This window comes from Nuphar pumila, chromosome 13 (assembly GCF_984573655.1).
Source record: "Nuphar pumila chromosome 13, dmNupPumi1.hap1.1, whole genome shotgun sequence".
Classification (NCBI taxonomy): domain Eukaryota; kingdom Viridiplantae; phylum Streptophyta; class Magnoliopsida; order Nymphaeales; family Nymphaeaceae; genus Nuphar; species Nuphar pumila.
The window spans coordinates 96,351,233-96,375,558 of record NC_143261.1 but is presented as its reverse complement, the minus strand read 5'-3'; the positions used below and the strand labels follow the sequence as shown (position 1 = coordinate 96,375,558).

General features: G+C 36.9%; 3 protein-coding genes across 4 annotated transcripts in view; 1 reads left to right on the top strand and 2 right to left on the bottom strand.

Moving 5' to 3' along the window:
• Nucleotides 1–312: 312 nt before the first annotated feature.
• LOC149819321 (uncharacterized) lies at nucleotides 313–13,756 on the top strand. 2 transcript variants are annotated; one of them, XM_089985620.1, is made up of 4 exons: nucleotides 313–600; nucleotides 3,245–3,349; nucleotides 11,745–11,801; nucleotides 11,932–13,756. In XM_089985620.1, the coding sequence occupies exons 1-4, from the start codon at nucleotides 358–360 to the stop codon at nucleotides 12,259–12,261; spliced, it is 735 nt and encodes a 244-aa protein (XP_089841746.1). In that variant the 5' UTR covers nucleotides 313–357; the 3' UTR covers nucleotides 12,262–13,756. The 2 variants fall into 2 exon arrangements, with proteins under 2 accessions (XP_089841746.1, XP_089841747.1); XM_089985621.1 differs by lacking the exon at nucleotides 11,745–11,801.
• LOC149819320 (photosystem I reaction center subunit IV A, chloroplastic-like) lies at nucleotides 13,483–14,853 on the bottom strand. The gene is made up of 3 exons (XM_089985622.1): nucleotides 14,493–14,853; nucleotides 13,959–14,024; nucleotides 13,483–13,743 (listed from the first exon to the last, which is right to left on the bottom strand). Exons 1-3 carry the CDS (start codon nucleotides 14,730–14,732, stop codon nucleotides 13,639–13,641), a joined length of 411 nt encoding a protein of 136 aa, XP_089841748.1. The 5' UTR covers nucleotides 14,733–14,853; the 3' UTR covers nucleotides 13,483–13,638.
• A 7,194-nt stretch (nucleotides 14,854–22,047) lies between these two features.
• The window catches only part of LOC149819319 (PHD finger protein ING1-like), a 34,301-nt gene continuing 32,022 nt past the window's right edge, over nucleotides 22,048–24,326 (bottom strand). The window contains exons 6-8 of the mRNA XM_089985298.1: nucleotides 22,852–22,978; nucleotides 22,625–22,774; nucleotides 22,048–22,527 (exon numbers count right to left, since the gene is read on the bottom strand). Coding sequence (XP_089841424.1) covers nucleotides 22,664–22,774; nucleotides 22,852–22,978 — 238 coding nt within the window. The 3' untranslated portion in view covers nucleotides 22,048–22,527; nucleotides 22,625–22,663. The remainder of the gene's footprint in view (nucleotides 22,528–22,624; nucleotides 22,775–22,851; nucleotides 22,979–24,326) is intronic.

Genomic DNA, 24,326 nt, shown 5'->3' with positions numbered 1-24,326 from the left:
GCTAATGTCAATTATGTCTCTATAGGTTCATTTTAATATATGTGACTCATGGTTAATGCCATTGAGGCCGTAAATTGAAAGTTTCTTATGCACTGAAATGTGTGTTTCGGAAAACTTGCTGTGGCTCGTGGAATATCGGATAAAAAAGTGTCTTTAAACAGAAATTTTTGTATACAGGCCCGCGGGATTCATGTATTTTTCTTAAAAGATTGAGGGTGTTTTCGTAAAATTCGGGCACTTTTGTCCGCAGGAGGTGGTGGGGTATATAAACTAAAGCGTGTGGCCGAATCCAGATATCACCGGACACTCTTTTTGCCTCTGTCCGAGAGAGAGAGAGACGGAGAGAGGTGGTGATCGATGGCGGCGACGGACGACCGACCGAAATTATTGCCCGTAGTGTGGGAATTGGAAGTGGCGGGGCTGGTGAGGAAGGAGAGGGAAAGAGAGGGTGAGGTGGCGGCGGACCCTCTGGTGGTGCTCGGCCCGGACATCTTCACCATGATCCTCGACCGTCTGGACGCACGCAGCGTGGCACTGTCCTTGCTCGTCTCCCGTGGGTGGTCCCGCGTGGCCTGCACCGACGCCGTTTGGTGTAAAAAGGCAAAATTCTCTCTTTCTTTCTCGTTCTCTCGTCTTCTGCATCTGAATCTTCTCTCCTGGTGTTCCTTTACCTTTCTTTTCGCTTCCTCCCTGTTTTTATAATCGTTCTCTGTGCAGTTTTTTGCGCATGGGCTTGAATTTCCTTCCGAGATGGGTAGGGATTTGGGTTTCGTTTGTATGATCTAACGAATTCTCGTCGTCGTCCTTAGTTTGTTGGTTCATTCGGTTTATCGGCAATCGTGTTCGGTTAATTCTTCGGGTTTTCGCTTGTTTTCTTTCTTATCTTGTGCTTTTGTCGTTGTTGAATTTGTGGGAATGTTGGGATGCTTCGTTGATTCGTTGAAATTGGGTTTGAACAGAAAAATGGATGTTATGTTCCGCTGCTTATTCAGGAATGTAATGTTGAATGATGGATGATTAGATTTGCTTATGTACGTTGCGCTGTAGATTGGTCTAAGCAGCTGTGCATCATAAAAGCTTCTGAGAGTAGATTTTGTTGTATATAATTTGGAATTGATTCGTCTGAAGAACCAGTTTTGGAATCTGTGGGGTGTAATGATTCTGGCGATGTTTTCATCCATGATTCTCTTTTTATGAATAAAAAGATCCTTTTTGGTTCAGCATAGGCTATGCAAATAGAGTTTGCATTAAATGGATTGAACGCCTGGTTATGGACGGTTGCGTCCTTTCGATCTGTGGGGACATGACACTATGCATGGAGATTGTATCTGAAAATGATGGTTGAATGGTTTGCTTCTAGCTTAAATGGTTAACATTGACCTAGAGCCCCATACTTGCTGTTGGGGCTGAAAGCAATGTTGTTAAAATTAAACCAAGTCAGCTTGAGTTGACCTATTCGAGTTGAATGTATTGAAAATCAGCTTGAATCGGTTTTCTTTTTTCTTTTTGATATTTTGTAATTTTGCTATTATATTTTTTAAGTATTAAAAACACATTTTAAAATTGATTTAACGTCTAAGTTATCATTTACTTGATTTGTCTTTTTTGTTTTCTAGATAATTTTTCCTGGTTTTTTATTTTTTGGTTTTTTATGATTTTCTTATTTTTCAAGTCATTTTGTTTAAATAAACTGATTCAAAACAATTCAATTCAGGCTGATTTTGTGAGCCATTTTGAAAAACAGTTCAGTTGGAAAACTGATTCTGACAACATTTGCTGAAACATACTACAATAGCTGTTGCTAGTTGAGTGGTCTCATCCCGTCCAGTTTGTTCAAGGTGAGATACTGTTGAAATTGACAGGGCAGATGCTTATGGTTAGAAGAGTGGTTTTTGTGAGGCATGTTTAATTGCAATTATGTTTCTTGGTGAAGCCTTCAAGAACTTCAGGTTGCACATCCAAACCATGTCAACCATCGCCTGACCATGCAGGCATGTGCAGGTGTTTGCATGTGTGTGCGCGTGTATTATCATGGCATTCTCACTAATTTTTTATGTTTTATAATTTAATACGATTTTTTATTCTTCTACAGTTTTCTATTAATTGAAAGCTTCTCTACCTTTTATTTTCTCTGCTGCAAAAAAAATGGCAAATCATTTTTCTTACCTTGTATATTTTTTTATATTTTTCTTAAAATGCCGATATTTTCTGGTGATTATTAGAAAACCAAGTATATTTTGAGAAATTTCCTCACCAATTGGTGTCTAAGCTATATTCATGCATACATGCAGACGTATATACATACACATAAATAAATAAATGTATGTATGTATCTATGCATACATGTGTGTGTGTGTTCAAGTGATACTCACATTACAGGGTAGACCATGATCTGCATTCTTAATTACTCTGAGTCAACTCTGATGTAGGCAAGTCAAAATGTTTTATGTAATGGAAAGTACTTTTATAAACTTTTGAGGGTTTAACACTACCAAATACTTACACATGTTTGCTGCATGGTTCAATTTCCTTATTTTGCATGATCAGGACTTTTTGGAATGTTTGTGTGATATATCATATGGATTGCCCTTATTGTGAATCTGTGATGTGTTTTTCTTGCTAAAACATGTAGGAAGTCCTTCATTGACTTTATTCACTTTCAAACTCTCTAGATGGTATTGCTTATCCAGCATCTTCCTACTGTCACATTGAAGACCTTAGGTTTTTTAAGTTTTTCCTACATTCACGGGTTTAATATTTTTTCTGAATTTTGTAAAGCAGTGAGAGAAAAATCATGTTTCATATGTTTTTGGGGCTCTTTTCCTGTAACTTTACATGTTTAAACTTTTTTTACACACTTCACAAGGGTATTCATGCAAAATCGACCTTCACAAATTAAATGGATCATCTGAATGTTCATCATGTTTTGTTACAATCTCCATAGCAGTTGATATTCTATTTCTTATTTTTATAGATATTTCACAAGTTCGCATCCAACCCTATGATACTTCTGGTGATATCTGGGCATTGAATTGTTTGAAATAAAAGTTTAAAACAGGTCCCGTCCCTGGTTGATAATATATCAGCGACTGTTGCAGTACTGTTGAAACCACCTCAATGATTGTAGTGTTTGTTATCAATAACATAATGTTCAAAAAGTTCCAATACTTTTAGTATATGCAGTTATTAAGTGGATACAATTAGAGATGACTAATATATTCAAATTATGGTCTTCTTTTTTCAGTTGGAGAAATTATGGATGGATAAGGCACATATCCCTCGTATGGCAATGATGCGTGGACTGTCTAAATTAGCTGCTTATTCCATCTCCCTTTTGGATGGCAAGCGTGTAAGTTGATGTTTTCCTGAGTTTGCACACTGATATCATCTGTTTTTAGTTTTGTGATTGTTAGATAAACTTGTGAAGTTGATAGTTTTTGTTGTTTAGCATCAGTATGGATTTTAGCCTGCAAACGTCGTAATGAAGGGAATATTAGTTATAGAATAGGTGCTAACCAGTGTTTATTATGTTTATAAAATAGAGAATTCACAAAAGTCTGTCAGTAAGAACAGAAGGAGGTAAGTAGCATGGGAAGGTTGCCGTTCTAAAGTTCAAAGAACAACTCAAAATGTTATAGATATCCTGAGTTCCCATAAACTCACAATGAGAACAGTGAGAGTCCTCACATGTAGAATGAAGAGTGTGGTGTAGGTATGGACTTTGTGCATGCTTCTTTAAGATGACATCAGTTGAGCCTCTGGATGTATGTTAGACTGTCCACAGTGGCAATTATCCTCTTGCAGCTCAGGCTTGGTGCAATTTATTAATCAACTCTACCATGATGGCTATCTTGGGCGGGTGTGGAAAACACATTATTGTGTGAACTATCTGAATAGAATGAAACTAGGGATAGTTTTAACTTTTAATTCTAGCATCTTTACATCTAGGGGATGTTTGCTTACCCCAGAGTTATCGAAAGCGCCTAGGCATATGCGCTTCCCCGAAGTGCTTTTCGGAAGCGCGAAACGCCGTGCTTCCGAAACGCGCAGGGAAGCGTTTTCCTTTTTGGGGAAGCGTGCTTCCCCCTTTTCCATTTTTTTTTTCATTTTTTTATTTTTATTTTTTTCCCTCTTTTTCGCTTCCCCCTCGCTTCCTAGGTCGCTTCCGAGACGGTTCTTGATTCGCTTCTAAGTTGTCCGACGTTTCCCACTTTCTAAAATTTTGAAAGTGCCTCGCTTCCCGCTCCCGCTTCCTCGACTGGCAACCATGGGTTACCTAGAGAAAGTGTTTGTCATTGTGCTTATCGATGACATCCTGATCTATTCCAAGAGCATGGAGGAGCACCGAGAGAATTTGTGGATTATGTTGCAGACACTGAGAGAACACAATCTATATGCTAAGTTCTCAAAGTGTGAGTTTTGGCTTGACAGAGTGATGTTTCTCGGCAATGTGGTCTCAGAAAAGGGCGTGGAGATTGATCCAACTAAGGTAGAGGCAGTGTTGTCTTGGGAGCAGCCGAAGGTAGTTACAGAGATCAAGAGTTTCTTAGGATTGGCAGGCTACTACCGTAGATTCATAAATGACTTCTCTCGTATAGCTGCTCCGATGACTCGACTTTTACAAAAGGGGGTAAAGTTCGTTTGGTCACCTCAATGCGAGGAGAGCTTCTAGGAGCTGAAGAAGAAGTTGACCTTAGCCCTAGTGTTATCTTTGCCTTCTGAGACGAGCGGTTTCCTAGTGTATAATGATGCTTCAGGAATCGAATTGGATTGTATCTTGATGCAGTACGGAAAGGTCATTGTGTATGCTTCTCGGCAGATGAAGGTACATGAGAAGAACTACCCCACACACAACTTGGAGTTAGCGGCAGTTGTCTTCGCATTGAAGATTTGGCATCACTATCTGTATGGGGAACAGTTTAAGGTCCTTTCTGATCACAAGAGCCTCAAGTACATTTTCACGCAGCGTGATTTGAATTTGAGGCAACGCAGGTAGTTGGAGTTTCTAAAGGACTATGAGTTTTCCATCGCTTACCACCCTAGTAAGGTGAACTATCTGTATGAGGAATAGTTTAAGGTCCTTTCTTATCACAAGAGCCTCAAGTACATTTTTACGCAGCATGATTTAAATTTGAGGCAATACAGGTGGTTGGAGTTCCTAAAGGACTATGAGTTCTCCATCACTTACCACCCTAGTAAGGTGAATGTAGTGGTAGATGTGTTCAGTAGGAAGACTTTTGTCACGGTAGCCAGTTTGATCGGACGCAGTTGGGATTTGATCGAGGAGTTTGTCAGATGACAACCGTTTGCAGATGATTTCGGACACATCCTTTGTGCTGGAATGCAGGCGCAACCTGAAACTATAGACTGTATTGAGGAGCTTTAGTTAGCCGATCTAGATTTCGAGAGGTTGTGCGTGAGTGCTCAGAAGCTTGATGCGCAGTTTAGCCGTGAGGAGAACGGGACCATCATGTTCGGAGACAGATGGTGGGCTCCGAAGGCACTGCGAGAGGAGCTGATAAGTGAGGCCTATAGGTCGAGGTATTTCATTCACCATGGTTCTACCAAGATATTCAAGGATCTCTAACGGACTTATTGGTGGAACGAGATGAAGCAGGATATCGCAGAGTTTGTATCGCGGTGTCTTACCTACCAGCAGGTGAAGACCGAGCATCAGAAACCTGGTGGACTTCTTCAGCCACTAGACATTCAAGAGTGGAAGTGGGATGGCATCTCGATTGACTTCATCGTAGGGTTGCCAAAGACCCGTCGTCAGCACGATGCTAGGTGGGTGATAGTGGACAGGTTGACAAAGAGTGCCTATTTTCTGCAGATCAAGATCAATCAGAGCTTGGAGAGTCTAGCAGATCTTTGTATGGATGAGATTGTCCGACTTCACGGGGTGCCACGTTTGATCGTGTCAGACCGAGACCCTTGTTTCACATCTCGTTTTTTATGCCAGTTACAGCCCTTGGTACTACGTTGAAGTTCAGCACGACATTTCACCCACAGACTGACGGGCAAACATAGTTCACGATACAAATGCTTGAGAATATGCTTAGAGTGTGCCCACTGGACTGGGTAGGGGAGTGGGATAGGCATGTAAAGCTTGCAGAGTTCTCGTACAACAACAGTTATCATGCCAGTATTGGTATGGCCTCGTACGAAGCTCTATATGGCAGACCATACAGATCTCTGGTGTGCTAGGACGAGATTAGTGAGAGTAGTGGAGTCTCCAGAGGTCATCTAGCACTACTCAGACCAGGTGCGGTTGATCGCAGCACAGAGCAGGCAGAAGAGCTATGCCAATCAGTCGCGTATGGAGCTCAGTTTTGACGTGGGCGATCACGTGTTCAGATCTCGCATACGAAGATTGTGTTTCGATTCGGAAAGAAGGGGAAGCTGAGTCCTCGGTATGTTGAACCTTTCGAGATCCTCGAGTGTGTTGATGAGTCAACATACCGGGTGGCGCTTCCTCCTTAGTTTTTCCAGATTCACAACGTCTTCCACGTCTCGATGTTGAGAAACTATGTACCTGACCCCTCATACGTGATCCACTACGAGGCAGTCGAAGTACAGCCTGACTTGACCACAGAGGAGAGGCTGGAGGAGATTGTGGATCATCAAGAGAGGACATTGCATAGTAGGAAGATCTCGTTAGTGAAGGTGCGTTGGCAGCATCACGGACTGGACGAGTGCACCTGGGAGCCTGAGGCCTATATGCGTGACCACTACCCACATTTATTTGGTATGTTCTAATTTCGCGAATGAAATTCTTTTAAGGGTGTAGGGATGTAATATCGTGTATTTTTATACTATGTTAAATTCTGAGATTTTAGAAAAATTGGTTTTCTTGTAATAAAAATTGATAAATCCTCGATTTTAGGTGGCGTCAATTGAGTTTGGGTTTGGCCCATGTCTCATTGACAAGACCTAAACAAGCCAACTAAGGTGTAGTAAAACTTTTTATTTTTTACCTTTAAAATCAAGAGAAATTCAAGCAAAATTCTAGCAAAATTCAGACAAAATTCAGGTAATATATCATTAAATGCGTATCAAAATTCGGAAAACATTGATATTTTGTTTTTTTGAATTCGAGTTACGGTTGGCCCGAAAATCGTATTTTTTCAAAAATGACCCGCCTCGATGTGACCGATTCTGGATTGGATCGGATCAAATCCGATATGTATGATCCAAGTTAATATGGATCTGGACCCAGTTCAAGACCCATATTAATTAAGATTTGGTCCAGACTAAGATCCATATGGATATTAGATATAAATTTGGATCTTGGATTCGGATCCAAAATCCAATTTAAAGTTTTAAATTCAATATAAAGGTTTAATTGAGTGAATTTTCAAGTTAAAAAGGACTCTCGGAGGGGTGAGATACCCTCTGGAACTTTCTGAAAATTCATTATTTAATAATTAATTAATTAATTAATAAAAATTAATTTATTTCAAAAATTATTTTGGATAGGGCAGCTACCTCCTATGTAGGGATTCTAGAAGAGCCCAAATGAGGTTAAAGTAAAATAATAAAACAAAATAAATTACCAAATGAATAAAAAAGTAGTTAAAAAGGAAAGAGGAGGTTAGAGATAGAGTTCTACGTTAGAAGAACTCTATCTCATAGCCAGATGGGTGAGAATCTTGAGAAGGATGTCACCCTCTCTCTAAAAGACCAAAAAAAATGAAAATAAAAAATAAAAAAATTATAAAAGGGTTTAACTCGCCCCTCTCTCTAGATTTCATTTTCTAGAGAGAGAAAGAGGGAGAGAGAGAGAAGGAAGAAGGGAAAAGAAAGAAAAAAAGAAGAGAGGAAAAGGAAAGGAAAGAAGGAGAGGATCTCCTTCCGTTTAGATCGTCCGACGTATACTTTCGGTTCTTTTTCATCTTCAATCGAAGGTACGGGTTCCTCTCTTGATTCAAACGGAGAGAAATAGCCTAAATTAAGTTTATGTAATATTTTTGGTGGAAAAGAAAAAGAAAGAAAGGGAAAAAAACTGATTTAGAATATAAGAATATGTATATATATACATAACATTACAATGATTATGTATATATATTTATATACATATGTATGAGATGATTTTTCTTTTTTTTAGCCGATATGTATATATATATATATATGTATATATATATATACATGTAATGCTAAATCAACCATTTATTTTCTGTCATGGCATGTATTCGATTTTCTGACTTTGTGCGTATAGCTAAACCTATCCTACTGTCCATATGGACAGACAGATCTGTCATACTTGCGTGTGATCTGTCCCACCGTGCATATAGATAGATTTGGATAGATCTGTCCCACCGCACGTGTGGGCAAATCTGTTCCCACCGTACCATTGGATAGATCTGCAGATTTTTGTGGGTACGCGAATCTGGTCCAGATCTATCAATTTCTTTTCGTATGCAAGCAATCCAGCCAGGCCTGCCGCAAGGCCTGATTATATATATATATATATATATATATATATATATATATATATATATATATATATATATATATATATATATATATATATATCCTATGCAACTCTAGTACATTATAAGTAACATAGTACAAGCTCAGCCTAGAGTGCTCATAATATCTTATTGCAGCATTTTGCCTATGAGATAACACAAAGTAAACCTGAAGTGTATATAATCTATGTCACTACAGAAGGTGCTGATACTTATACACCTTTATTTTAACTGTTGAATCTTATCAGTAGCACATCTTATTTTAACTGTTGAATCAGAACAGCATTGGCTTAATTAAAGCATTCAAGAAAAAAAATCGATTGATAAAAGATTTATGAGAACCACATTGTTCAAATGCTTGTAGTAGTATTTTCTTTGGTTGTTGCTTACTGCTAATGCAGAGTAACTGTGTGTTTCGGTATTCTTAGTATAGAAAAAAAAAAGATATATATGTGCATTTGTTGAAGTCTTCAGCATTGCCAGGGAAAAACCTGTGTTCCTGTTTTGACTAAAATCTATGTTATTGTCAGTAAGAGAGTTATGGTTTTCCTTAAAAGTTTGTATGTGGTTGTTTTCATTATAGTTATTTAACAGGGTATATATTATGTTGGGTAGCTAAATCTGCACACTTTATGTTCATGACGGATATTAAATTGTTCCGGATGTTGACTGCTTGGACCGATTGATTAAGCTAATTCTGCCAATGCACAATCTTGGGTTCAGATATAGTGAACCGCGGGCATGAACCTGATCGGATTAGTCTGTCAGCATAAGTTTTACTTGTTGTCCAGTCTATTCGTATATCATAATATGTTTGGTTTACCTTTCAAGCCTGCCCATGTTAAGACCGTGTTGTGAAAGGTTAGTTGTCATAGCATAGTAAAATATTAATATGGGTTGGTGTCAAACCAGCCCGAAAATCTGAATTATCTATTTATGTTAACAACATGCTGGAATCATATTTTCCTTTATGCTGTCATGGTTTGGCTGAATTTGTATTGTTTCCTAATGCTATGAGAGGTGTCCCATTTATGATTTTGGTGGACTGTTATAGGACAGAACAAGGTTGCACATTTATGTGCAACATTGTCTGCTATCACGAAGTAGAAGACGATTTGAGTTGTTGAAGTGTCTCGGATATTTAAGTAAGAGTATCTTTGATATATACTCCATTCTTGTTATATTCTTCTTTCTTGAGTGTGATTTCCCCAACGAAAGCTATTTTGACTTTAAGCATTGGGCAAACCGGTCTAATATGTCTCGGTTCATTACAATAGTGACAAATGACATCCTTCTTATATTCATTATTATTATTGGATGCACTATTATAGTTATTTTTTTACAAAGTGGAGAGACTTATAAGCCCTTACATTGGTACCCGGCCTTGTAATGACCAAAATATCGTCACTCTTATTAGTCATGTCAATGCGAGTTTTTTCTTAGCATACTTCGGCAAGAGCATCTTCAAGGTCCTATAAAGAAGAGAGAACCCTACTTGTTCAAATTCTGCTCTTAGACCATGAAAAAATTAAAATATGTGTTTTTTTTCCAATTTGCTCTCTTCTAAGCTCAACATCTTTGAGAGCCACCTATTTTGACTCAAGTAGTGCCAATTCGTCCCAAAGAGAAGACAAAGCACTAAAATAGTCACCGACACACATGTCCCCTTGTTTAGTAGTTCTAATATTGTATTGACAAAAATATTGTCTAGCAAGATATTTTTGGGTATATATACTCTGAAGAAAGAACCAACCTTCATTGGCTCTTCTAAACTTAGCAAAGTTGACACATATCTTTAAGTCAACATTGTTTATGAACATGCTAAAATTTTTGCATGATTGCTTTCCCAATCTTCTATTTTTATTTGGTGTTCATGGATAGTTTTATCACGATCATCTCTTATTGTGGCCTTCTCAATACCTTCTTCGATTTTGGTAAGCTTTAGAGAGGGTTCAAGAATAGTACCCATTACGAATCCCTAAAGCTTCTTGCCTTTGAGATGATTCTCCATGTTGGAAGCCCACATCATATAGTTGGTTCCAATGAGTTTTTAGGAGAGCTTTATTCTTATTTCATGCTCTATGACGAAAAAAGAGTTGGATAAAGGAGAGGAAGCAATACACTTTAATCACGAGCACCTGATCTTCAATCACCAAGGCCACCAAGATCAAATGAACCCAATGGGCTTTGATACCATGTAATAAAACCTTAAGTGCACAAGCGAGATGCTACAAAGGGCTATGAAGAGTGCACAATCACATAAGTGCAAAGCCATTAACGGCCAATATACAAAGAGCCAACTAAGGGCTTAAGCACCCGATCACAACACAAAAGCATAAAAATAAATAATATGTTTATTGGAAGAGTGATCAAAAGCAATCAAATGAAAAGGGTCCAACACCCTCTATTTATACACAAAAGGGTGACAAGGGGGGCTCCCATAGAGCTGTTGGGAGCCCTCCCAACAGTCATATTTGTGACCATTGGGGTGGCTCCCAAGGGATCTATGGGTTGCCCAAAAATAGCCTTGGTCAAACCAAAATGAAAAAAAATAAAAAATAAAAAAGTAATTATAATATAGTCCATAGTGGACTATTCTAATTATATATCCAATAAAAAGACCAAAATACCCTTATGATTTATCAGTTATGAGTCTATGACTAATTACAAAGGTATATATATGTATACAATATATATATATATATACATAGATGTATATATATAAATACATTTTAATTATTCATTTTAACAGTTGACACCTGTGGCCAGCCACTGTGATGGACGGGTGTGTGTCAAGGGTGAGAAATGTTGCCCCGCAACTATCAGGCACTAGGAGCAAGGCATCTTTCCCACAGCCATGCAACCAATACAGGGCATCAAGGGAGTGTCCTCCATCCGGGATGAAGATTCCTATTAAGGAGTCTTAGTATTGTCTACATGTGCTAATCAACTTTGCATTCTTAGTACATAGAAGCAGCTCTCACTCTCTCTCTGCTAAGAGTCGTTTGTTATCAGATGGTTTTATGTGTTTTCTCTCTGTTTTTCATGCCATCTACAAGATTTTGATGGTTGATCTGTCTCACATTACTTTTATGGCTTAATGACAATGTGGAGATGGTACTCGCCTCTTATTCTTCTCAATTGCTGTTTTGCTTAATCAACTTGCTTATTTAAGTTCATCACCTTTGCAGTGTTCTTCCTTTTTAACATTTTAAAGAGTCTCTTGTCTATCAACACAGTTTGAGTGCTTTTTGATATGCATTTCTTTTGCAGACCCGCATCACAAAGGATGACCTTTGTGATCATGTATGGGAGTTTTATTTCAAAAAGGTAATTTTGAAGGTGTTACTTTCTTATGGAACGCTTAATTATGCTGGTTTACTAGTTCTCCTATACTGAATTCCTAACAAATGCAAGGTATCACATCCTTGAGCTTTTATCATCAAAATATTCTTTGCAGATTGCTCCAGAGTATTGGTTGAATCTTGACCCATCATGGAGAGGTACTGGCCCTCCAATGCATCGTTATTTCAATCCAGATGGCACTCAAACTGCAGATCCTACTGACCCAGTCTGGGGTGGCCATGAATGTACATATTTGATAGTTACCAGCTTTGTGGGTGAAGGCAGGATCAGAGAGCATTATGTTAGAATTAATCGATGGCCACGCATGTCCATTTCAAGAAGGCAGGACTGGAGCTGGGAATTGAACAACCATCTCTACAGTTACTCCAGCATCCCCGATGCCCATAAGGTGGATGGCACGGGGCCACTATTTCCAGTGTGGTAAAACGGGAAGATAGATCATAAATAAATGAAACGCGGTGATAAGAGGATGAAAGACGGATTTTGTTTGGCGTAAGAGGTTCTGTTAGGCTAGAATTGGATAACTAATCTCCGTGCTGTACCTGTTGATGCTTCCTTTTCTTGGTGTTATATGTGGCTATGATTTTTGTAGGTTATTGTGTAAATGATAACTGAATATAGTTGTTGATATGGAAAAGGAACAAAATAGTTACTTTCTGGGACATGCATCAGAAACTTCACTGTAAAGACTTTGTTACTTCGATCTTCTTTTTTTATGCTTTCTTTTAGTTGTTTCAGAGTACTAGCATGAATTTCTGCATGGTACATATTTTGAAGGAGATTTGTTTATGGTAAGATTGGAAGAATTATATGCAGAAATTAAATCGGTTGCCTTGGGTTGGAGGCAAGCCAAGGAGCAGCAAAAGTTCAAAAAGTCATGGCAGGACTTGCCCAGTCATTGGTTCTAAGCATCTTTACCATCATTTTTGGTATTCATTGTTACATCGCTCTGGCTGCAAACACGGATCCAGTAATCGATCATCTTCCAAGGTGATCGCCTCCTCTGGAAGAGGTCGGGTGTTTCCTTCTTAAAAGAAGCTAATAGTGTGCCATCATATGTTCACGACTGTAAAATTCACTGCCCAGATAGGCGATTTATAATTGAAGAATGTTTCGTTTGTTTGGCTGGTTAGTTACTGCTCTTTCTATGTAACTAAGTTTTATGCTAACAGAGCACACGTTGCAATCAAACCTTTAGATAGCACAATTGCCTTAATTGAACAAATTCACATTATATGCAGCGTGACCTACCCAACAGTCATCCATCTTGGCATTTCTTGAGATGGAAGTGGAGCTGCAAGCTAAGCATGAAGCGCCCAGTGCAGATCAGGTGTAATCACATTGCACACCAAAAGTGTACAGCCCTCATCTCACTGTTGGGCCCCACAGCTGACAGGCTGTACTAAGAGATGGAGAGCAGTCAGGTGCAGCGGCACACTTTTGGTGTGCAACGTGATTGCACCTGATCTGCCCTCTGCAGCGCCGCTGCTTAAAAATTTGACCTCATTTATATGTGCATGATGCATGCTCTCTCTCTCTCTCTCTCTCTCTCTCTCTCTCTAAAGAATTTTGGCATTTGCCCTGCTTATGAACTCACTCACGCAAGCACCAGAAAAATTAGAACCATTCATCACACCACTATCCATACAACATGAAAACATGCTTACTTGACACTAAATGGAAACTTTCCAAGTGGATGAGGTTTACAGTAGGAGGGAAAAAAAGGATATGATACAAATAAGAAAACGGTTCTTCTTAGCTACTTTTGCAAAATGAGGCCATGCACGTATGTCTTATGGCTTCACTTGACCTCTTTAATCTCATCCAGTGCGTAGTTGTTGGTTGAAACATTTGCATAGTTCACCTTGTTGAACCGAACCACGACCGGATAGCGTGAAGCCGGGTCCTGAAACCAGGCATTGAATAAAAAGATCTCGTCATTTATCAATTTCTTGTGGCCATCATAGTGACACTGTTTGCTAACTCACCATCAGCAATTGGCCAGCGTGATATAAGGTACACCCACTAATCTATAATTTACAAAACCTACCAAGATGGCATCCATATTTCTCTCTTAAATGTCAAGAAAATTGGCTAAAAGAAAGAATTAAAGAACCAAACCTGATCCACGGCAACCACGGATCCAATGCCGTTGTACCAATAGGATTCTCTCCTAAGGATTTTCACCTGTAAATAAGAGTCACCAATTAGATCACGGTTGCTGGTAACCTCTAATAGTAAGATAACAAGTGCTAATAACTATCACATCCCAATACTACTGGTGCTATCTTTAGCACTTAATTGGTTAACTATCCTAATTGGCTTCAACAATATCGTAGATGATACTATGTACTCTATCCTATCACATGCTCTTGAATGAATTATTTTTCTTTAAAAAAAAACATGGTAGATCACTTCTCACTGTATAAAAAAAGGATTACTTCTCACTGTTATAACAAGAAGGTATTGATACTAACTGTTATAATGAATCATGAACTAAGAACATTAAGTCTACATGGTTACTTCACTGTTAAAACAACAAGGTATTGATAGTAATTGTCACAGTGATCATGATCTAAGAGCATAAGCCAGCCAAATGAATTACTAGAGAAGATTGGCCAACAAAATTTCACGTTGGTGTTCTGGAATGCTAACCTTTGTCCCACGTTTGGGACCAATTGGGGGTGGGGGAGCTGTCTTGGGGGCAGGTGCTTCTCCCTCGGTGGTTGCTGCAACTGGGGCTTCTCCTTCTTTAGCTCTGACCACAAGCCTTGCATGGTTGGGGTTCTTTTTGGTGAAGATAATGGAGGAGCGAGATGAGGGTGAGGAAGAAGAGGTGAGGCTTGAGCCCAGCACGAACCCAGTGGCTGCAGATGCCATGCTGCACGTAGCCATGATAGAACCCTTGTGCTGACTCCTAAATGGGTACAACACCACCAAGCTTCAACCAAGAAGATAGAGGGAGTGCAAGGTGATTAGTTGATTTTTCTATACCTTCTAGACCATCCCTTTCTTTTTCTTGGCGTCCATGGAATAATTATCTTCTGAATTGGTACTGGGGAAGACAATGTTGGACCAGTGACATGCAGCCACGTCAGCACCATATCCAATCCCTCAAGATAACGCAGATTCCATGATCTACCTAAACTTTAAATAGTATAAAATGCAAAAATAGAGAAATGCAACTAGGCAACACAAATAAATAGTGCTTAAAATGGGTGGGAGAAATGGAGTTGGGTCGGATACCTTACCAACCATGTCCATTTTCAAGGGCCTGCGGCCTCTTGCAAGTACAGTTAAACTGGCATCTTGTAGACAACCCGACATGGGTATGGGTATGGATCTGGTTCACAAAAACAATAGTAAGCTCAACCCCTCTCCACGCCCTTTGTAATTTATATGTATATGCAAATAATTCAAAGAATAATAGGTAGGTCCTAACCAGACTTATCTCCTAAAAAAGCATAAATTAAGTGTTTGCTTAATCTGAACTTACAGCTGTATTCTATATAGCCTATCTGAAAACATGCATTAGATGATAAATTTTTCATGTTCAGATGTGTTTGAGTGGGAAAACAAAATCAACAGCCTATATTGTACTGAAACTGTGTGATCAAGAAAATCAAACATTCTAATTAAATTGATTTGATCTATAGTATGATTTTTAGTAAATAAGCAATGACAAACGCATATATACATTCGGATTAAGCAAAAAAACACCATCAACTATCTTTCTTGAAGTGGTTAGGATCGTTATGATATACCTGCCACTCTAATTCCAAGAACTAGATAGTAATGATGTTCAGTACAAACATATTGGGTATTAATTGATCTAATTGGATATGGATTTGGATATGATGTAGCTAATCATCAACCAATGCACACACAATTCCAACTCATGATGGCTGGTTCGTGGATGTGGGTGAACCCACAAAGCAAACCATACCCAAATTGTTTTCAGCCTGAACATCAAATGCCCTGGATAGTGATCTTGAGCATATGTCCATTGATTATGGCCAAGTCTGATCTTTTTAATATTGTGACTGGTCTACAGGCCAGATCCAAGTCCAGCAAGGCATGCTAGTTGGCATACCGAACCTGGTCCACATAATAGACCTCAATCAAACAGGTTTTTGCATATAATTTCTATGACATTGATTATATGTATTGGGAATATGATCCAAATTCAAGTCTTACTTTTGGTTTACATATTGATCCGACACCAGTCCAGAAAATTGGATACACAAATTGAAGCCTAAACATGAGTCCGTGAATCGGAAGATTTGTAGGACCGAATTTTGTTTTATGTGTAGCACCCAAATTTGGATTCAATGATGTTCTGATTCTACTATGTGTGGATCCAATGTACAGGATCTCTTATGCTGCTTGGATATGGATTGGAAGTCTATTGTTCTCTCATAAGTGGCTGGATTGCATACTAATTATCTATCAATGATATTAACTTGTGCTGGTAGGGGCCAGCCTAACCCCAGCTTGCCTTTCAAAAAAAGAACTATATTAACTTGTGCTATTTCAGCACTATATCGTCTACTATATATATATATATATATATGATAGTATTATTTCAGCGTGGTTATGGGCTTATATATCCTATCATATCAGTGTCATTTCAGCATACTTTTGTTTGTGCACCACAGTGTACACCATGCCTCAATAAGATTACCGTGACTGAGATACTAAAGAATGACATTACACAACAAATTTTTTTATTTGGATAATCCGAGGAAAAACATTTATTTGGATCCCATCACTGATCTCAAATTGGCTGGCCTCTAGTTGGTAAACCCTTGATGAAACTCGTGCCCATCAGAGAATACACCCAGTTTCAACCTATGGGTTTTTTAACTTGTGACGAACCGTCAACTTGGTGACATTTAAAAGTTGCCCCTACCAAAGGAGTGGAGACATTGTGGGCAACAATACACAATGATAACATATGTAACACTGCAGAGATTGGAATGTAATTTGCCATCTCTCTACCTGGACTTGACCTCTTAAATATCCTAAATTTTCTTGGGGTCTCTAGTTTTCACTGCCGCGTTATTCTATGATGCATATTGATTTTTGAGTTATTCATGGCCCTTTTCCGATAAGAGTTATTCATATTATATAATACATAGTTTTTACAATTGTTTCCCAAAATAGAAAGAATAGGATATGGGTAATTTTTGACATTTAACTTTTGCTGTGGTAGATAAAAAAAAAAAAAATCTTTGTCATGCACTTTGACCAGAGAGTTCATGTCAAGTACGGATTGGCACAAGATCAACAGGACTTCAAGACGATGAGAATTTTTTGGATGTGGCAAACATGTTCTGAAGAACCTGGGATAAAATATTTTTCATACCAAAGAGAAGGAGCACTACTGTAGCTTTGTTTGGAAAAGCTCGATTGCACAACCTCGTGTAGCCCTCCTTTCTCACCAAGTAACTAGGCCGGGATGAGTCATGGCCTCTGACTGGATGAAACAGTTTATTACGAAAATTTTGGACTGTATTTGACTAATCAAAGGTTTGACTAAAGTCAAATACAGTCATTGGGCTTCCGACGGTTCTATTTAGAGCCGTTGGAACCCAACTACTCTCTCATGTTCTCTACTGTGTATATATATGGGGGTGTTACCCCCTCCAAATGTTTGTAGTTTTTTTTTGGTGTGATTTATTATTAATAATATTCATTTTTCTCTTGGTGCTGTCATGTATAAACACAAGAAAAGGAAAAAATACCTATACAAATAATACTAATAAAAAATAAAAAAAATAAGAAAATATTTTGTAATACATTATTTAATGCTCCCTCTCAAACTTACGAATGAACAATCAAAAGTTTGTCTAAGAAAAAGTTACATCTAAGAACTGCGAGAGATTTGTTAAAGAAATCTGTCAAGAAGCATAAGAAAGATCAATAGTACCGTATAAAAATTTCTCTCGCACATAGTGACAATTCATCTCAATGTACTTGGTTCGTTCGTGAAATGTCTGATTGCTTACAATGTAAATAGAATTTTTGTTGTCGCAGCATAGTTGTGATGGCCTTATACTCTGAACACCCATGGCATGCAACTACCTCCTTAGCCAAACTACTTTCATAGTAATTTTAGTCATGACTCTGTATTCTATTTCAGTTGACGAGAGAGAAATTTTTTGTTGCTTCTTGCACCTCCAAGAAATTAATGATTCACCTAAAAACACACAGAAATCAGTAGTTGAGTGTCGGTTATTTAGATATCTTTCCCAATTTGCATCAGTCTAAACAATTAAATCTAAAGAGAAAGAAGCAAAGAAGAACAATCTTCAAAAAAAATGTTTTAATATATCTAATAATACCTAAAAACAACTCACATATGAACAGTGATAAGAGCATGTTGAAATTGGCTTGTTGTATGAACAACATGCGTAATGTCAGGTCTTGTAATGGAAAGATAAAACAGTACCCCGACAAGTTGCATGTAAGGTGTTAGATTTTCAAGTGGTTTTTCATCATCAAACTTTATTTTGACATTTACAACTTCAAGAGTGTCGACCCTTTTCTCATCGAAAATACCAACCATGTCAACAAATATCTAAAGCAAACTTAGACCGAGTCAACAAATAGCCTCTAGAAGAATAAAACTTCTAAAATAAGAAAAATTTTAAAAAACCAAAATCACTCATTTTAAAGTATTTTTTGAGATTTTTTTTTATTTTTAACTCATTGTTTATCACTTCCAGTGATAATCATGTCGTCGACATAGAGGAGAAGTATAATAATATCTACATCAGAAATCTTGACAAACAAAATTGTATCAATAAGAAAATTGAAAATCAAAATCGAGCATAACTTAATTAAATGCGTCATACCAAGCTTTGGAGGCTTGTTTAAGACCATACAAAGCCTTATTTAAACGAAGCGCCTTTCCTTTAAGAATATTAATACTAGGTAGTGGTTCCATATACACTTCTTCGACTAATCGTCTATTGAGAAATACATTTTTGACATCCATTTGATATATAGGACAATTCTTTACAGAGGCAAGAGCCACTAAGATCCTAATTGTGGTCATTATAACGATTGGAGCAAAAGTCATTTCATAGTTTATTTCATATTCTTAAGAATAGCCCTTGACAACTAATCTGGTCTTATACCTTTCAAAAGTCTTGTCACTCTTCGTTTTAACTTTGTACACACATTGACAACCTATAGGCTTTTTGTTTGATGAAATATCTTGAATAATCCATGTATTTACCTTTTCTAAGGCATTTAATTATGTTGTCATTGCTTTCACCAATTCAGAGTGTTCCTTTGTTGAAGCATAGTTAAAACGTTCTATGTAGGAATGTATTAGTGCAATGTAGGCTTGATGCTTAGGTGAAAAAGACTTATAAGACAAATTTTTCAAGAACTTTGACACTCTGGATGACTTTTTCATTTGTATTTCTTTTTTTTCTTCACTACTAGTATATTTTTCGAGGGCACATGGTTGTTCTAAATTACCTCGCCTAAAGTATTGAATACAATCTTGATTATCACAAATTGATTCTTTACTTATCATGTCATCTTGATCTTCTTGGCTTTCATCAATATCACATTCATCAATCTTTGAAACTAAATCCAATAAAAAAGAACTCATATTTTCTTAGCGTTCACTTTCGAAAAAACTTTCATTTTCTAAAAAAGATACATTTTTTGACACATAACTTTTTAGTTTTAAAATCAAAACATCTATAGCTTTTTTGAAAATTTGCATATCCTAGAAAAATATAAGGAATAATACGAGAAGAAAGTTTATCATTTTTGTCAGAAAAAACAAAACACTTGCATTCAAAAACTCTCAACCTAAAATAATCTGAAATTTGTTTAAAAAGTTTTTCAACCGTAGATATGTTTTTCAAAGAAGAGGATGGCATTCTGTTAAAAAGGTAAACGGCAATTAGAGTAGCTTCAACCCAAAAAACTTTAGGTACTTGATCTGTAATAAGTAGAGTTTTTGTTGTCTCTATAATATGCCTATGTTTTCTTTTAGCTAAACAATTTTATTCAAGGGTAAAGGGACAGGATCTTTGATGTGTGATAATGTATAGATTTAGATAACCTTTAAATTCTTTAGACAAAAACTCTTCCCTTAAATCAATGCGAAAGATAGAAATATCATTCTTGAATTTATTTTTGACTAGGTTATAAAATATTTGAAAGCATGCAAAAACTTCATATTTATATTTAAGAAAATAGATCTAAGTATGTCTTGAAAAATCATCCACAAAAATTACATAATATATAAAGTTACCTTTTGATATAACAGGTGCAGGTCCCCACACATCCGAATGTATTAACTCAAGTGGTCGTGAAGAGACAAAGGTTCATTCTTGAAAAGGTAATCTCTTCATTTTACCAAGAATACAATTTTTACAAGTAAAGTTTTCAAATTTACAAAAAAAAAAAAAATCATCTTTGAAAAAAAACTAGATCTTGGATACACTACGATGACCAAGTCTCTTATGACATAAATCCAAATCTACTTTCTGAACATTACAACACAATGTATTCTTGGGTATTTCCAAAAAATCCATATAGTATAAACCTCTTTCTCTATGGCATTCCCCAATCAGCTTTTCTGACTAACAATCATGTACTTGACAACCACAAGAGGAGAAGAAAACATTACATCCATGGTCAGATAATTGAAAAATGAATAAAAGGTTTTGGTTAAGTTTAAGAATATATCTAATTTGTGGAATACAAAATCCTTTTGAGTTTTGAAAAATATTTTCAAAACTTTCTATTTTTTTATCTCAAAAAATATTCCATCACCAATAAAAACATTTGACTCACTTGAGTTATGATATTTAGATAATATATTAATATTTGATGTCATATGAAAAGAAACACTTGAATCAAGGAGCTAAAGAGATTTACAGAGATCGAAGATCCCAAAAGAAGAGACTGCAACTCCAGTGGATGAAGATGTTCCTTTGAATAGAAGTTGAAGTGTCTCTACTAACTGAGTTAAAGACATTATTCTAATGGATGGTTCACTCGATTTTTGTGGCAGTCTGATAGGGCTTCTTCAATTTCGAACAATATGTTTTCCCATGTCCCGATTAACGGCAATAGTAACAAATTACTTTTCTTTTTAAAACTCATTTCCTTGTTTCTCATCATTTATCCTCCCATAGTGAAGGTTTGTAGGTACGAACATAATTTTTTGATCTAGATACGAATAAGAACAAGTCATGATCACACTAAGATTCTCTTTTTAAGCCTATTTTCCTTCATGCTTAATTTTTCTATCATGTCTTTTATTGAAGGCACTTTTCTTTGATAAAGAAAAACAAATTTGGTTTATTCAAACTCTAACCTCAATTTATTAATAAATTGAAAGAAGTATTCTGTATTTATTTGATTTTGATAAAATTTCATGTCATGCATACAATGCCATTTTGACTCAAGAAAAGCAACTCTTTTCATAATTCAGATTGCACACATGTACAATATCTTTAAGAAAGTACATTCTCTTAAGATAATCGTTTGCATGTTCAAATTTTATGACTTAGCATTTTTTTGATATAAACACTATTAATGAGCCAAGACATGAACTTAGCATGTCTCATTCTTCATTACATCTACTTTTTCTCGTAAGTGAAGATGGCCTTGTTTTTTTCAACCTTCGTAAGAAGTATCTCTTTCTCACCTTGTACCTTTATAAGGATTAGTTTGGGTTTCAAATCGGTCTCATCCACTAATCCCCACAACCCCTTTTCCCATATAAAGTGATTCATAATTAAAGCCCATAATACATTATGATTGTCATTCATTTTACAAGGTTTGAAAAAAAAGAAAGACAATAAGAGTAAAGAAGTAGAAAAGATAATAAAAGATAACGAATACTCCACTACCAATAAAAGGCATGAGCAATTCTCCAATCTTTCACATTGAAATAGGAATTGCAAAAAGAGCTTTACCTCTGTTTCAATTTTTGAATGGCACATTTCTTGACGTACCAAAAATAAACTTAGCTTGATCACCAAGCTCTGGTAATGATACCATGTAATGAAATGAGCTCCAAGATCATCAACAACGAACACTTCAAGGAGCTCCAACCAAATATCGAAAATAGAACCAAGAGAGGCTCATACACAAATACCCAAAAAAGGCCAACACTAAGAGAAAAATGAATATTATTGATAATAAATCACACAAAAAAAACTAAACATTTGGAAGGGGCAACACCCCATATATACACAATAGAGAACAAGAGAGTCGTTGGGCCCCAACGTCTCTAAATAGAGCCGTTGGAAGCCCAACTAATCTATGTATTTGACTTTAGTCAAACCTTTGGCTAGTCAAATACAATCCAAAAAAATCCAAAAAATAAAAATAATAAAAGGAAAAAATACCTATACAAATAATACTAAAAAGAAAAATAAGAAAACAAGAAAATATCTTGCAATACATTATTTAACACAATATACACAAGGGACAAACTTGACTCTATCTTTTATGATTAAAAAGGAAACATGATACTTGTACGAACAATTTTTCATGCTGATGCATCTCTTTATGTACGGTGACATTGCATGGTTTGTTCATCTGCACCATAATCATACCCTTGGAAAGCCATAGCTGTTCACAATATGTTCAACAATGATCAAATCCCCATGCAGTAGCACTGGCAACTAAGTCCAGCTGGAACCTGAAAATTCAAAAAACAAAAAAGCGAATTTTAAATTTTCTGAAGATGTAATCCATGTGAAAATTAACAAAGAAGACACATGAAAAACTTAACCAACCTTGAACCTTGACAAAAAACCAGCGGAAAGTCTCACCAATCATCTTCCCTTGCGACGCTTCTGAATTCCAGCACAATCTGTGCAGTACCATTTTCCCTTGGGCTGTTCACTCAGGCCAACACAGCCAAAGTGGAACCACTCTATCTTGCACTGTTTAAAGGCAAATAACATTACAATCGCTTATGATATTTTGGAATTAGGAAAAAATGCAGGGGAAACAAGCTTACATCTGGATTATCGCAGGCAACCATCTCTCCATACGACACTTGGTTGCAGAAACAATAAGTGGGCTCATTTGGATCAACTGGCAACTCCAGTTCCATGGTTGGTACCTCTGCTACAGCTAAACGTGACCTACAGGAAGAGCAGTTGATCGGTGAGAAAAGAAACATTCACTAAATCTGATAAGATCCATCACAGAGCAGATGAATGTCCTTTGGAAATTTGATCATGTGTGGTGAAAGAGAGACTGGATATGACGGGCAAATAACAGGCCCAAAAGTTTGTTGACTGAGCACTGAAAATATGGACAATCCAAGCCAAAGAATTGACATTCACCTGGACACAGTGTACATCGCCTTGTATGATTGTTCTGTCAATTGCATGCTCTTACATCACGTTGACACGTAAATCCATAATCATCTGCTATGGACCCTTTTCTCTCTTCTAACCTGTTTCTAAGTGACTATTCATGCCCTTCCAATGCCAAGTACAAGATAAAGAACAACCAATCTTTGCATTGTTTAAGTACATAATAATTCACTTAAACTTCTGCAGGATAAGCAACAAGTTTTTTTATGGTAAGCATTGTATTTCCAGTGGGAAGTTAAGTTTTATGAGAATTTGAAAAGCAAGTAATGTGGGATATGAACTGGCAATTGGCATAGGATTTGTATGTTGGAAAAATGTTTTCATAAAAATGTAGATGAAGTATCCATTACAGGAGATAAGGAGGTGGCACCAACAGAATAATAAGTTACTGATTGAGTGGGTTTAAGCACATCACACGAGGACATGCAATGCATTCAAGGAACTTGGAAATGGACGACTCACAAAGACTAGGAAGAAAACAATAAACAGGGACATAAAGATTGTGGAGTGATTCAGGTTTCGGCTTTATACAAAAGTAAATGATGAGCACATTCACCTGACGCACTCCCTTTCTTCCAAATACAGAATATCATGCTACTAGTTGGATGCCTTCTATACATTGTAGTTGAGATTACAATTGGTTTCATAAAATTTATAAAAATTTCAATACATGAAGCACGTGTCAAATATCTATCCATGGGAGTTTAGGTTGTATCTCTGTAATCTTAATGCTAAAATTTCTCATACCATCTAAGCTGGACTCATGTTGTTGACATAACACAACCAGGTGACAAGTTGTGCAAAAAGTAGGTCTTCGTCATCATGATCTCTTGTTTGCAATAACCACAATAAAGCAAATAAATACCACCACCATGAGAGTTTATACAAAAAAAGCTGTGATTTATCATGCTAGTGCTAGCTATTCTTAAGGGTTTATAGAGTTCAATAAAACCTTTCTCTCACCTTAAAACAAATAAACAAAACAATATAGTTGTATGATTTCTATACTTCGAACTTCTGGTGCTTATTGTGTATATCTTGCAAAGTCTTAATCTTGAATTTTGAAGTTCAGATGGATGGCGGTCATAAAGCAGTACAGACTTTCAGCTAC

What these genes read in the sequence shown, in the direction of transcription:
- LOC149819321 (XM_089985620.1), top strand. Translation starts at nt 358, where the DNA reads ATGGCGGCGACGGACGACCGACCGAAATTATTGCCCGTAGTGTGGGAA. An exon ending in ACGCCGTTTGGTGTAAAAAG is followed by an intron (nt 601 to 3,244) that starts GCAAAATTCTCT and finishes TTCTTTTTTCAG; the next exon opens with TTGGAGAAATTATGGATGGA. An exon ending in GGGAGTTTTATTTCAAAAAG is followed by an intron (nt 11,802 to 11,931) that starts GTAATTTTGAAG and finishes TATTCTTTGCAG; the next exon opens with ATTGCTCCAGAGTATTGGTT.
- LOC149819320 (XM_089985622.1), bottom strand. Translation starts at nt 14,732, where the DNA reads ATGGCTACGTGCAGCATGGCATCTGCAGCCACTGGGTTCGTGCTGGGC. An exon ending in GTCCCAAACGTGGGACAAAG is followed by an intron (nt 14,025 to 14,492) that starts GTTAGCATTCCA and finishes TCTTATTTACAG; the next exon opens with GTGAAAATCCTTAGGAGAGA. An exon ending in CCGTGGTTGCCGTGGATCAG is followed by an intron (nt 13,744 to 13,958) that starts GTTTGGTTCTTT and finishes GCCTGGTTTCAG; the next exon opens with GACCCGGCTTCACGCTATCC.